This window comes from Sander lucioperca, chromosome 2 (assembly GCF_008315115.2).
Source record: "Sander lucioperca isolate FBNREF2018 chromosome 2, SLUC_FBN_1.2, whole genome shotgun sequence".
NCBI lineage: Eukaryota > Metazoa > Chordata > Actinopteri > Perciformes > Percidae > Sander > Sander lucioperca.
In genome coordinates, this window is record NC_050174.1 from 22,312,062 (window position 1) to 22,327,061 (window position 15,000).

General features: G+C 43.7%; 2 protein-coding genes across 6 annotated transcripts in view; both read right to left on the reverse strand.

The window, feature by feature from the left end:
• The window catches only part of rras (RAS related), a 21,399-nt gene extending 13,284 nt beyond the window's left edge, over positions 1-8,115 (reverse strand). The window contains exons 1-2 of the mRNA XM_031292581.2: positions 7,577-8,115; positions 715-802 (exon numbers count right to left, since the gene is read on the reverse strand). Of these exons, the coding sequence (XP_031148441.1) occupies positions 715-802; positions 7,577-7,663 (175 nt within the window). The 5' untranslated portion in view covers positions 7,664-8,115. The remainder of the gene's footprint in view (positions 1-714; positions 803-7,576) is intronic.
• Positions 8,116-10,209: 2,094 nt separating this feature from the next.
• si:ch211-195b15.8 (tyrosine-protein phosphatase vhp-1) lies at positions 10,210-14,127 on the reverse strand. Of its 5 annotated transcripts, none has more exons than XM_031292567.2 (6): positions 13,736-14,126; positions 13,375-13,469; positions 12,688-12,847; positions 12,381-12,504; positions 10,840-11,465; positions 10,210-10,761 (listed from the first exon to the last, which is right to left on the reverse strand). In XM_031292567.2, the coding sequence occupies exons 2-6, from the start codon at positions 13,465-13,467 to the stop codon at positions 10,556-10,558; spliced, it is 1,209 nt and encodes a 402-aa protein (XP_031148427.1). In that variant the 5' UTR covers positions 13,468-13,469; positions 13,736-14,126; the 3' UTR covers positions 10,210-10,555. The 5 variants fall into 5 exon arrangements, with proteins under 5 accessions (XP_031148427.1, XP_031148428.1, XP_035850774.1 ...); XM_031292568.2 differs by having other exon boundaries at positions 10,210-10,718; positions 10,815-11,465; XM_035994881.1 differs by having other exon boundaries at positions 10,210-10,760; positions 10,801-11,465.
• Positions 14,128-15,000: the final 873 nt, after the last annotated feature.

Here is a 15,000-nt window from a genome sequence, read left to right on the forward strand (position 1 = left end):
AGTTAGTGAATGAGCACATATTTGTGAAAGAACAAATGTTTTTTTTTGCTAAGAATCAACTCAAAAAATTACACAATGTAGGTTTAACAGGTGGGACTCAAATGTAATGCCCGAGAGACACAGGCTGGGGCTAAGAAAACCTGTGTTCCTGTTGAGGTCTATGACAGAGCCAGTGACTAGACAGATAGAGCATTCGTGCGTCATGATAAGCTGGTCCCACCCTGAAAAGCACACACTACAACATCTGTGTAGAAACAATCCACAAGACAAGTGTGCCCAACATTTAAAAAAAAAAAAAAAAAAATGAAATGAAATCTAAGTGCTTTCAGATATGAATTCCTAGTACTTGTATCATTTGGTCTACAGTAATGTTTAGAGAAGGATACAGAGGATTCTAAACCTGGGCGTGAATCGACAGAGCTGTAAACAAACATGGAACCTAAAGTCATACCGACAGTAGCTCTGATCTGATGATTCACATATTGCTGCGCGGTGAATCAGCAGTCAGTGTGACCCAACACACTCCAACCTGGCTCCATGCAGTAACTCTGGCCAAGAACAAGTCCTAACAAGGGAATGAAACATCCAGAGAGCAAACACACTGCTTGTGTCACATCATATCGCAGCGCAACACACCCTCTGCTTTCAAACAAAGCCTTTTTACACACTCTGACAAACAGTGGGAGTTCATATCCAGTGTGACGGTAGACTTACTGTCCAGCCGGGTCTCCTTTCCATCCACAGTGCAGATCTTAGTGTAGGAGTCTTCGATGGTGGGGTCGTAGTCCGACACAAAGTAGGACTGTGGGAGGGACACACTCAATGTTAGTAACAAACTCCTGCTATGGGATCAGTACACAATATCTATTTAATACCAACAAACACCTGGCTCCATCTTGAAAGTCTAGTGGAGAGGGCTAATGGTTAAATAAGATGCTGTACATGCATTCAGCAAATGGGAATATTCCACTAAGGACCGATTTGTTTCTAAATACGTTCCTATAACCAAAGACAGGACATAACTAATACATTAAGTGCATTTGTTTTAGGGAACTGCAGTTTTGAGTATTTCCACATAAACATATTGAAAATATTACTTTTTTTATACCTTTATTTAACCAGAAAAAAATCTCTTTTTCAAGAGTGTCCCGGCCAAGACGGGCAGCAGTACAGTCAGACAAACACACAAACACAAAGTACACAAAAACATTAAAAACAACTGAATCAGTAAATATTTCCGTATTTATGTATGTACATCAGGAAAAACATCTGCAGCCAGATGTGTCTGCCTCCAAGTCACTCAGCATCCTCTTTAAAAGCGACCAATGAGAGCGGCTCTTTAAAGCCCGATTTATGCTTCTGCGTTAAATCGACGCCGTGGCTACGTACGTAGGTACGTGGAGATACCGACCCTACGCCGCAGCCTGACGTGCACCTCTCGAAAAATGTAACCACACATCGCGGCGACGCAGGTCGCTCGGCCGTGGCTTGGTGCCGTTGCATCCCCCCCCCGACTCATTTCCTGGTTCTCCTTCTCCATAAACAACATGAAATCAAGGAGAGGTTAACTTTTTTTAACTTTTCCTGCTACAGATCAGGTCACAAAGAACAGGGGAGACACTTTATTTCTCTCACTATGACTCTAGAGTCGCTACTCGCTCCGAAGCTAATCCTCCGTCTCTCTCTCCCTTTCTCTATCACACACTCCCCACACACACACACATGCCGGCTCGATGCACACACCAACGCACAAGTATAAACTGGTAGGACCATTAATCACGCTTTAGTTTTACGGATTTCTTGCAACTTGTTCCAGGTAGAGGGAGCAGCAAACTTAAACGCCGTTTGCCCCTGTTCAGTTCTGACCTTTGGAACAGATAGCAAAAAAAACGATCCTGAGACCGTAGAGTCTAGTAAAGTCCCTGTACTATTTAGACTGATATAGGTCAGAGGGTAGGAGGGAAGTAGACCTAAATATCCTTGTTAATAAAGATATGCCAATGTTTAAGTCTATGTGTTGACAGAGAAGACCATCCAACACGTTCATACAGTCCACAATGGTGAGTGAGGGCTTTACAACCAGTGATGATGACAGTGTCCAGAGCATGTCAAATTTGAGACGAAACGTGCTTGTAGAGAACATCACCATAGTCAAGTACAGACATCAAAGTTGCAGCAACCAGCCTCTTTTTGGATTAAAAGAAAGGCAGGATTGGATTCTTAAATAAAAACCTAATTTCAGTTTTAATCTTCTGCCAGCTGCTGATATGATGTGTAAAAAAGAGACTCATTAATTAAAATGTCAAGATATCTAATATCTGCACATTGGTTGGTGTTCATCTATAAAACACTTCTTGGTAAAGTACCGCATTACATTTCCGTGTTGTTAACTCCATACGTCAATCCATTTTCCACTCGTTCCAATGAATGGCTTTGACTTGAGGTTCCTCATAGTAGGACTGAGCTTGGCAAGACTGCTTTCTCGTTTTCCGCTCCACATTCCTGGAATGCGTAGACAAGGCACCTTAAAATTGGTCTCTCTCCCATCTTTCAGTCAATTTAAGGCCTTGATTAGTGACTTCTGTGAATCTTCTTGTGTCTGCATTATTTGATTGTTTTAAAACTGTGTCTGTGTTGTCATTTAAATGTTATTGTCTATTTGTTGAAATGTATGCTGTGCACTCGGCCCCATTAAAAAATGAGGGTCTCCCACAATGGGCCCAGAGTTTTTTGAATAAAGGTTTGAAATGAAATGACTTCGTAACACACTCAATCTTCATACCCTGAGAAGTGAGGATTGAAGGCAGGTTTGGTGGTTTTGGATTTCAAGTTTGAAAAAAATAGAATGACTTCATGATTTAAAACTAAAAGACTCTGTCAAACAGTGTTAAAAGCAAGTTGTAACTGGGAAAGGGCCAGGTCTGGGGTGGGTGCTGAGCAGTACGGTACAGTGTCATCAGCATAAAAATGTAATTGACAAAAAATAATGACAATGTTAGTGATATAGAGAATAAATAGGAGTGGCCTCAGGACTGACCCCTGAGGTACGCCTTTTGTTATTCTGAGAGAACTAGAAGTGAAGCCCTCTGTATGCACACACTGAGTTCTGTCTATAAGGTCATTAACAAACCAGCTGACAGTTTGTTCAGAAGTCCAGCCCTAGAGAATCTGTGCTAATGCACTATGTGGTCCACTGTGTCAGTGTCAACACCTTAGAACGGTCAATAAAAAGGGCTGCGCAATGCTGCTTGTTATCCATGGATTCAATCAAATAATTTAAAACCAGAACCAGAAGCTGTGGATGAACTTACTTTTGTATTGGTGTCATGTAATTCTGTGTGGTATAGGGCCACTTAGTGGCATGACACAAATATATTATATTGTATCATGTAATCAATTACCAAAATGTAAAGAAATGGTTCTTTAACTGACCAGTAGTTGAGTTTCCGTTGTCCAATAATTACCGGTCATTGACTGGAAAAAAATGACAAGGACCGAAAATTCTAATTGTCTGGTGGAAATAATTCCCTTTGCACAATTTGAATTGTGTTAAAATAGGCTACAGTGATTTTCATATATTTAGTTCTATTAAAACAATGAACAATCATATTTTTTCATTCAGAAATGACTTTAGACTGTAGCATATGCGATAAAGGAAAAACTACATGTCGCGTTCTCGCTCTGATTGAATGTAGAAGACAAGCGTAGATTTACAACAAACGGCGACAAGGAAGCGGGAAAGTCAAAGCCCCGGTGAAACGGGGAAATATTGTGAATTACTACACCAAGCAGCGGCCGGGCTAACGTAAATGAAGCCAAGAAATTGCCAGCGAGGACGAGTCGGCACCAGCTACAGCCCGTCTCATTAATGTTAACAACACAGACGCACATCGAGATGCCATATGATGACAGCTCTCCGCGGTTACGGAGGCTTAACTTTCTCAACAGCCTGCGAGGTCACCTTGGGGAAGGCAGAGGCTTATGCGCATCGCAAGTTGCAGAAAGACACTTGTTTAAAATTATTTTTGATTCAAGTTGGCACTTGATCATTTTATTTCCTCTGCCTAGCAAATGGAAAATAGGCCTTTTTATTTTAATTCAGATCAGCACAATTATGTGCATTGATTTAATTCTTTTGCCCTTTCTGCCTGTAGCAAGTAGCCTACATTTAAATAAATATACATACATCCCTTGATGATATTGTTCTTTATAGCCTGCCTATCAATTTTTTTTTTTTAAGATTTTTTGTGGGATTTTAGGCCTTTATTAGATAGGACACCTTTAGAGATGAAAGGGGAGAGAGAGAGGGGGAACGACATGCAGCAAAGGGCCGCATGTCGGAATTGAACCCGCGAACGCTGCATCAGGACTACGCCTCTGTACATGGGCGCACGCTCTACCAGGTGAGCTACCCAGGCGCCCTATCAATTGTTTTTAAGCGTAATAAACATGGAAAATATTTGACCAGAACTTTTGCCATTTGACCAGTAAAATGAAACCTTTCAGGTCACATGACCGGCTCCAATTTTTTTCTAGCGGAAACTGACAAGTATTCTCGCTTTGCCAGACCTTCCTCCAAAGCGCTCTGAAAGAAGGTCTGGCTACTCCACATAGCATTCGGGCATGGGAGGAAAACGTGCTCTGGTTTAATGGCATTTCTTTAAACCAATCAGAATCGTCATGGGCGGCACTAAACTCCGCACAGAGCCGCTGCAAATAGTCGTGCGAGAGAAAACTCAGATTGGACAGATAGTCTAGCTAGCTGTCTGGATTTACCCTGCAGAGATCGGAGGAGCAGTTAACCATAGTCCACAGAAATCCACAGGAGTTTAGAACGCCAACACAAAGAAAGAGGAAGGGGACGGAAAAGACATGCATCCGGCGGAATTTCCTGCAGCACAGGAGCAATCCCGGAAGTGGAACGTGAAGGATATAGACTAACTGACCAGCTACAAAATACAAAAATATTGATTCTAGGGAAAAGAATCGATTTTACAAGTCGTCGCAAAAAAAAAAATAATCACGATACATATGATTTTAGATTTTTTTCCCGCCCCTAATGTCTCCATGCTTATTATTTAAGCATGCAGTATTGTATTTTTCCAAACTTGCCCAAACTGTTATTGTGTAGTTACAACCATGCAACCAGAAACTGTAAAAATAATGGAGGTAGAATCAGTGTGGTCACCCATTGGTTTGTGACCATTTTTGACGAAAGGGTGGAGCTGGGAAAGACGACGTGGCTAAGCCAGTTTTGTTTACTGTTACAATGGCACTGTGCTAAGCTAAATGCTAAAGAGGATACGCTGCTTATTTTCAATCCCTCTGATGCGAATGATCCAGTGGAGATTTACCGGCGGGTAAACACAGACCTCCGGGTGCTGGAGACATTCATCTGCATGTACGGAAGAACAGAAAATCGGAAAACTTTTCCTCAAGTTACCAGCTAATGCTAGCGGTACCTAGCTAGCTTGGTAAACAAGACATTTTTAGGAGGCCAACATGTTTCAATGAACTTTGATGAAGTGAACACACAGTGAGAGGGTCAAATGTTTAAGATGAAAACACGGACAACAGCCAAAAAACTGATTGAGGTCTATTTTAATGTCCACAGTGTTAGCCTGGTTAGCATTACTAAGTCGGAAGCTCTGTCCATTATTTTTTACACTCTATGCATGTAATACAACTTGAATGAAAAAAAAGCAGACATAATGTTCTCTGTAGCTATGTTTCCATCCACACGTTCTTATCCGAATTAAGTGATATCGAATGAAAAATGCCTTATGGAAACAGTAAAATTCGACTGAATTTCATGATATCGACTCAAAGGAAATACGTTCGGTGTCATCGGATTTTATCTTGATCGATATACGGCTTATGCGATAAACGCTGATGGAAACGTTATTTGCCGAATAAATAATGAATTGCGATTAAGTTTTTGATCATTTTATGGTTGCAACCCGCCACAAAACAAAGAAGAAGTTGTAGTTCATTTCCGCCCAGTATTTCCGCTCTGTTTGCACACATGGCGGGTGTCAACAAAGACAGATGGAAGTGGACGAAAGAGGAGACTAGAGACTTTTTGAATTTAATTTACGAGCAAAATATAACGCTGTCGTTCCCACACCACAGGCTGCCTCCGTTGTCGTCGGGCATTTACGTGCATCTGCATCATCATAGCAATGTGTTGATAGCATCATTGTTTTCTTATTATGGCTTGATATGTCGATAGCGACATGGACGTTAAATAGCGACATGTTAAATTGAAATTGAAAAGCCAAATATTAAATCCAAATTAAAAGCCAAATATTAAATCCAAATGGAAAAGCCAATGTTAAACTGAATTTGAAAAGCCAAATATTTAATCCAAATGGAAAAGCCAAATGGAAAATTTAAAAAAGTAATAATATTTTTTATTTGATCTCGCTTCGTTTTCTCTTTGGACTTTCAATTTCTCTTTGGACTTTAAATTTGAATTATGAATAAATATTTCCTCCATAGCTATCAGCTGGCACATAAGCACTATTACAACTTGTGTAATATTGATCATTTGTTGGTAGATGGCGTGATCCATTTTGTCTAGCAAAACTTTGTTCGCAAATGTTTGCTTGAATGTTGTGCGATTCAGTGCGAAAATGAATGGAAACACCTTAAAATGTCTCAAATCAATTCGATATACCAATTTGACCGCAAAACAGCATGTGACGTCATTACACACAGGTTTTTATTCGCTTTAAAACCGTTGGATGGAAACACACTTTCACCAGCTTTATTCGCATGAGTTTTTTTTACCGAACTTCAGATAATTCAATTGACAAGTGGTTGGAAACTTAGCTTGTGATGACTGCAAGCAGGTTTCAAGTGGGTTTTCATGAATTGGATGGAAGTGAAAACCAATGTTGCCAAGAGGCTGGGAGAAAGGCATGTACGCATCTAAGACACTTACGTGTACTTTGGAAAAGAGCTCCTACATGATTGCTGCACCCTTTATAGAGGGTTTATACGCCGTATCAATTACTTTACAAATCCCTGCCAATGCTTCATAGATCAGTAAAAAGTAATAATCAGCAATAATCTGAACAACAATTTGGGTTGCCAGGTTGTGAAAAAATCCCCTTCACAATTTGCTTAGCCTTTGTGGCTCTTTAGTTCAATCAGGACAACCAGGGACTGGGGTTTGAAACCACTGACAGTCTGGACCAGGATGTATTTATTAATAACTTACTCACAATTCAAGACTTGGTCACTCTTATTGTTACTTACTCATTGTTCTTACAATTAAATGAAACTACTTTGGCTCATAAGAAAGTGAAAATAAAAACCTGGGACAAATGACCTGACCTGACTCAGCAGCCAGAGAGTTTTCTCTCTCATTAACAGCTAGCAGCTGATCTACAAAGCATTGGGAGTAATTTATTGACCTAAAAAAGTAATTGGTTATATCCTTAGAAGAGTGTTCCCAACAACATAATGTGAGGGAAATATGACAGTAACAGAGTATGCTAAGTACTGTAGCCTGATCTACAGGCTCTTGGTCAGACTCGGTAAGGTCCCGGATGTAGATGTAGAGTCCTACCTGGATGAACTGGATGGTCAGGGCGCTCTTCCCCACCCCTCCTCCTCCCACCACCACCAGTTTGAATCGTTCCGCTTCTCCACTCATACTGGTTCGAAACTGGGATTAGTCCTAATCACAAACCCGTCCAAAGTCCCCGCCGTTCACCAGCAAGCTAAAGCCGAGCCGGAGCCGAGCCGAGCCAATCCGGAGTGAAGTAGTCGAGTAGATCCGCCCGTTAACGTTCCTGTTAGCAGAAGACACCAGCTTCAAACTTCTTTACATGAGGCTCATTTTCTACAACGAGCTTTTCAACACACAACCGGAGCGGACAGCCGCAGTGTGTCCTCCCGCCACAACAGCACCGAGTTCCGGCTTTAGTTCTCGGGTCTGAACGGGCTAGGTCGCGTGCTGCCTTCTTTTCTCTTCTTTCTGCTCTTTTCTCCTCGGCCTCCAGGCAGATTTCTGGGGGGCGGAACTGCTTCCTCTTTTCTTACTAAAGCAGAGCCCGGACTAATGTTCACACACACACACACACACACACACACACACACACACACACACACACACACACACACACACACACACACACACACACACACACACACACACACACACACACACACACACACACACCAACACACCAACACACCAACACACCAACACACTAACACACTAACACACACACACACACACACACACACACCAGCCGGCCTATCCGTGTGACAGAAAATGCACGATAGAGCCCTGCACACACTTCAGCTTTATTTGCCTTTAGCCTATTAAAACTGAATACTGAGGCAGACAACAAATTCCACTTTCATGTGTCAGTTTCCTTATTTGGTCATGTGGAGTATCCGTGACATCATTTCAGCCTAGCCTAGGCCCGCGCACGATGTAAAAGCAGCACGAGCTCCGAACTATTTCACTGACATTGTAATAATATTTCATATTAAACTGTTGCTTTGTCGTTGGCTTAACCAGCACAGTCTTCCAGTAGCCTAGCTCGTGTTTTAGCTGGAACAAGAACGTGTATACATGTAACTTCACAACACTCGATTAATAAGACAGCTCATTTATGGTCAACTTAAAATGGGTTAACTCTGTTTTATGTTTTCTTCATAAACATAAAAGAGCACTACGCCTTTGTAATTCAATACAACCCAAACGTGGAATGCTTTGGAAATGTGCGCCTTAAGGCCACAGATACCTCACCTTTCTATCTGGACACCTGCCAGAAAGTTCCTGTCCCTGTTCCTAGTCTACCTGTAGCCCACATGTCAACTGCGCTGATAAAAAACTGCTATTAACATTACAGAATGCACAATTATATCCACATCCAATGAAAACCCATAACACACTATTAATGGTGCCATTCTAATCAACGCTGATGGGCTACTTAACCTTTAAAATATTGTGATGAAACGTGTGTTTTCTTCTGGCTGATAATAAAAATTAGAACATGAGTATGATACATTGTATGCTTTATAGAAAGTATAAGTATTAATTTAATGACCACATTAGGCTGCTGTTGGACCGTAAGCAGCCTACCTTCTGCCCTCCTGTACAATACTAAAACAACCAGTTTTTGGAATTACTTTAATTCTTAAATTACACACGATACTGGAAAATAAAATAAAAAATAAAAAATAAACACACTTGCATCTCCACTGAACAATGCTGAAGAAGAGTGGCCCACAGTGTAACCATGCTGACCCCTGGTGTTCAGTATCTGTCTGCTGGAATACTACATGCTCATCAGAGTACAGTAAACATTTAGAAACATGCACAGTGTACGCACACTATCATCAGCTCAAATAAACATGCCAGCACAGGAGCCCTGTTCACGGGGCCGCCCGCAGGATGAAAAAATGCAGCAGGATCCACCAAGAAGGCCCGTCCCGTGTCAGCTGATATTGTGCTTTGTGGCGCACATCCCAAAATCCATTCTCAATGAAACCAGTACAAACCAGTCCCTGTAGGCCCGGCGCTGTCAGGCCCTGGGGTTCTGCAGTTGCTCATTTTGCCCGCCTGATAATCCGGCCTTGATTATTGTCTGATATACTGAATTACATCAATTTTACAGATGACATTGAACATGTCCAAAAACTGAGCAGGTTGGGGGGGGGGGTTCGGTGGCATAGCTAGGAAAAATGAGTGAGGTTTTGACTCTTTACAGCTATTGCAACTGTTGTTTGTTCAATTAAAAGTCAGGGTATGTATTCGGTGATATCGGGCTATAGATATTTAAAATGGACTTGGCCCATTATAGAGCCATTTGAAGGTCATAACCATATTTCATATATTGCAAAGGTAACAGTGTCTTCTTAACCAGCTCAAACACTTGAACTCCTTCATTACTTTTGCACTCCTGCACAACATTCCATGTGTGTCTCTGCAGAACATTTCCAAAAGAATTACTGTGAGAAACGCAACTGTCAGAGAAAATGAGGTGGCCTCTTAGGCACTATGTATTTGTAAGAAAAAAAAAAAGATAATATTGTTAATGATTAAACAGAGATAACAGTCACATTTCAATGTTTTTACTTCCAACAGCTTGCTAATTTCTGGGGTCATGAGAGCGAGGACACCGAAAGTCCAGATAACGATGTTGAGGAGCGCCGCTCTAAACCACAAAGGCAACGGGACACAAGTGAAATGTCATCTTTAATCATCAGTAAATACATCTCAATCCATAGTGCCAAAAGTCTTTTATGATAACTGAATCTTACACATGTCAAGATAAGCCGACCCGTGTCAACAAGTAATAAACAAGATGCATTTGTGTGGTTTAGTGTCAAGTATAGTTCTTATATGCAATAAAATAAATAATTCAATAAATAGAAGACAAAAGTTCTTTCAGACCTCCTGTATGTATGTTCCACATACTGTATGTGTGGTTGTTGGTTCCATTTGACAAACATGCACAGACAGAAACAGAAACAGAACCCCCCCCTCTCCCCTCCCACTCCACCACCCCACACACCCCGTCAGGCCTCCTCAGCACCTGTTGGGCAGTGCTGGCTGTCCCATCCTAACAGGGTGAACAAACAGGCCCCCCAGCAGCACCCTCTCCCCCCAGCCCAGCAGCTTGTTGAGGGTGAAGCTGAATGGCGACAGCAGGCCCTGCTCCTTCCCCAGGCTGTGGTAGGGACTCTGCTCCCTGCAGCTGTCCTCAGCCTGCTTGTGGGGGACACTGTCCCCCCTCTCTCTGCGGCCGTCCTCGGCCTGCTTGCGAGGGACACTGTCCCCCCGCTCCCTGCGGCCATCCTCGGCCTGCCTGCGGGGGACACTGTCACAACGGGTCTTTGCTTCAGCCTTTTGTCCCGTCTCCCTCTGGTGGACACTCTGAGATGTGTCGGTGCTCCTTGCTTGCTGGCTGCTGCTTGCCGCGGAGGGAGGGCACGTTCCCAACGGGGTCAAAGACAGGGTGAGGCTTTTGCGTTTCTCTAATAGAGAAGCAGAGCCTGCTGGGAGTTGTAGTTGTAGTTGTGTGGGCTTTGCTAACGGTTGGACTGGCTCACAGGGGCTCGGAGCTGGAAGCTCACATGGTGTCTGGATTTGCTGCTGGATTGGAGTAAGAGTCAAATGAAGAGTCTGAAGTTCCCCTGACAGAGAAACCTGCTGCTGTCCACTTCCATCTGACTGTGAGTGTCTCTGCCTTCTCTGCTCTGCGTCATACCAGTTCTCCGTGTGTGCCTCGCTGCTGCCACTGTCAGCCTGATGACTCATGTTCTGGCTGATGGGAGAGTGGGTAACACTGTCAGTGATGGATGGCAGACGGTTGTCCAGCTGCTGGATGTGGAGATCGCCCCCCGAGGCTTTCTGGCACAGAGTGCCCTGGAAGTGCTGCAGCTGACCCAGGAAGTTGAAGTTTGGGGAAATGGAGGGCCGACGCTCTTTCACAAACCTTAGAAGGGGACAGACAGGATGTGGGTTAGGGCTGCAAGTCTTCAACAGCTCATAAACCCACTCTGGTTGATATTTCACTCTATACTCTCTGGAATGTTTCCCACAGGTCTCAACCATGCTATTATATCATCCAGCAATGCAAAACCTAAGTTTTAAAGGTGCTGTAGGTAGGATTGCGAAGGACTTAGTCAAATAATTTGAACATCGACAACTTCTCAGTCCCTCCCCCCTTTTCTGCTGAAGGCCAAACGGTCTCCTAAGCCCCTCCCCCCACAAGGGAGAATGAATGCGTGTGCCTGAGCAGTGATTGACACACAGTTAGACACCCCGGCCCTGATTGGTGCATCTGAACAGGGAGCTGTGGATTTTTGCAAATCGCACTACAGGCTGTATCTCTGTATCTCTTCGAGTAGTTCTACTCAAACATAGGGTCAGTTTCAACAAATATGACAGAAAGCTCTTATTGAAACATGGCTACTGTAGGAGTCAAAATAGCAGTTTTGTCCAGCTGCTGAGACAGAGTGTCATATTGTTCCACTGAATAGCCACGATAGCTACATAGCTATCTACCATTCAGTTGACTTAAATGTCTGTATTGAACTTATTAGTTACACTTTACTTGAAGGTACATAAGAATGACATGACACTGTCATGAACATGTCATAAACATTATAAACAAGTCATAAACGTTTATGACATAACGCTTCTGTCAGACAGTGTCATTCGGTTTTTGTCATGACAAGTTAGGGTTAGGGTTCATGTCATGACAGTGTCATGTGTTCATGACAGTGTCATGTCACTCTTATGTAGATCCCTTCAAGTAAAGTGTTACCAACTTATTGTTGGGCACTTATATAGAAAGCACCGGAGATAACTAACAACACACGCTACGAACGTGCACTGATGGACGTACCTGTAGGCGTGGTCCAGGTCCATTCCCAGGCTGTACATGATGTAAGCGACAGCCAGAGCCGGGGAGCGAGAGATTCCCGCTGCACAGTGAACCAACACCGAGGCTCCAGAGGACATGGCCGCATCTGAACGCAGCGCATAGGGAGAGACAAGCAATCAACAATCGGATCAATATTTGGACACTTGTGTGCGTGCATGTTAACATGTTGGCTCTGTGTGTGTGTGTGTGTGTGTGTGTGTGTGTGTGTGTGTGTGTGTGTGTGTGTGTGTGTGTGTGTGTGTGTGTGTGTGGGGGGGGGAGTCCTGACCAATGAAACGCAGAGCCTGTGGGATCCAGGGCAGCAGCTCGTCCCGCAGAGAGTCGTCAATGGGGACGCGGAGATATCTGGAGCAGGGCAGGAAGGAGGGCTGGGGGCTGCAGCGGCTCACACTCAGCACATAGGAGATCCCTAGAGAGGCCAGCCGCTCCTACACACACACACACACACACACACAAACACACACACACACACGCGCGCGCACACACACACGCATCACACGCACAGACACACGCACACACACGCATCACACACACAAACACACACGCATCACACACAAACACGCACGCACGCACGCACGCACGCACGCACGCACGCACACGCGTTTTTTTAGGATATTTGTATGATAGTGTCATGGACATACTGAAAAGTGATTCTTATTTTCTACTTGTTACTCCACTCATTCCGCTGCAGATTCACATACAGAAGATATAATCTGTGACTAAAATGTATAAACGTTAACGTCCCAACTGCATATCGAGTTAAAAGTAGCTCCGCCTCAACCACAGTCAAACATAATAATATAATAATCACAATAATAACATAACACTGCTGCCAAAGGACATTTTGCTGATCATTTTACTTCAGTAAAACATGCGGGTCTTTCGAGTATTTTGACATAGCCTAGTTGATTGGATACTTTGACGAATGTGTGCGAGTCCCGGGCCCGAGTCCTACCTGCGTGACGTCGCTCTCCGCTCCCAGGTAGAGCCGCGGCAGGATGGCGGACAGCGCGGGCCGCTCCGCCTCGCTCTGCCGGGACCAGACCATACCTGCAGCACAACAGGGGACACCTGCAGGCATTGTTCGTGCAACTTTGATGACAATGGCCAAAATGTGTACATCTGTTCTGATGACGTACTGTCCTGCAACTCTTTCTGAGCTCAGCCTCTTTATATACAGCTTATGATGTAAGCACACAGATTCTATGTAAAAAAAACAACCCTTCAGTTGTGAAAATATGCTACTTTTTTTATAGAGAATTTCTTTTCCTCACGCAGAATGGTGATGCTATTTATTTAATATTATTATTACTCACTGTTAGTGTCCCTGTGGAAATGGCCGGACAGTCCTGTTGTTGCAGCAGAAGCCCAGAGCAGTCCCAGTTTCTGTCCCAGGGTCTGTCCCAGTCCCAGTGTCTGTCCCAGGTGTGCAGACAGTCCTCTGTCCGCTGCTGCTACGGATAAAGCTGTCCTCTGCCGCGGCTGCGTCCTCACTGTCCTCACTCTGCGATCACTAACTGGCTTCTAAACGATGAGCTCATCGTTCCCACAATAGAGCTTGACCGGATGATGTCATCTTCAGCCAATCAGTGCCTTGGCAGCCTCGCGCACGCGCAGTCGCTTCTGCGCTGTCAGCCCTCCAGCCAACAAGCACAGCGTCGCTCAGTCAGCTTCTCTGCCTCATCGCAGCACTCAGCATTCGTGTGCACACACTGTCAGGTCTGTACAGCTGTCTGGAGATGATTGAATAAAGGCAGTTCATACAGATGTGGACTAACTGCAGCTGTGTAGGCCGCTCTCTGCACCACTGATCACCTGCAAAGTGCAGATGTAAAACAGGGGGGTTTCCCTGCTGTTATAAGGTTTAGGTGCAGCACCTGAGCTGAATGAATGTAACTAAAAGACTTTTCTCAGTCTACGTGATACGCAGGTATACGCAGTATACCCACTAAGAAAGCTCCAGGATTTCCATATACCCTCTTAAAAATGCCCAATGACCCACAACTACATACTTTCCATTATATTTTTGATATATTTTGAACTGTCATCTATGTTTTTCTTCTTCGCATAGGCATGTAATGAAGTCGTTCATGCTCAAAACTTCCCTGGGGGAGGACACCCTAGACCCCCCCCACTATGATATGGCCCCCCCTCCCCAAAGGAAGATTCTGGCCAATATACAGTACAGTATACCCACTACAATACATTAGACTACACCACTGCTGCAGATCTAATGATTGTAGTTGGACTTCTTTAGTAAGTTTAGTCTTTAAGCTTTTTGAGTGTTATTTATTTATTATCTGCTCTAGCTTTTCCAGCATTTCAGACGCAGATATGGTGATAATAATGCTACAAAATGATGTGAAAATGGAATGCAAAATGCATGGGGGAAATTGCATTTTTTTCTAAATTGCAAAACGTAAATATTTTTTTGAGGAAGGGCGCCTAAAACACCCCGCCAAATACGTGCACCTAGTCTTCCTCAAAGCTAGGGAAAACAGTGTCCTGCCTGCTCCTCAACACTTACAGTTGTGTGTGTGTGTCTGTGTGTGTGTGTGTGTGTGTGTGTGTGTGTGTGTGT

What these genes read in the sequence shown, in the direction of transcription:
- si:ch211-195b15.8 (XM_031292564.2), bottom strand. Translation starts at nt 13,467, where the DNA reads ATGGTCTGGTCCCGGCAGAGCGAGGCGGAGCGGCCCGCGCTGTCCGCC. An exon ending in ACAGGCTCTGCGTTTCATTG is followed by an intron (nt 12,505 to 12,687) that starts GTCAGGACTCCC and finishes CGCTGCGTTCAG; the next exon opens with ATGCGGCCATGTCCTCTGGA. An exon ending in GACCTGGACCACGCCTACAG is followed by an intron (nt 11,466 to 12,380) that starts GTACGTCCATCA and finishes TCCCCTTCTAAG; the next exon opens with GTTTGTGAAAGAGCGTCGGC.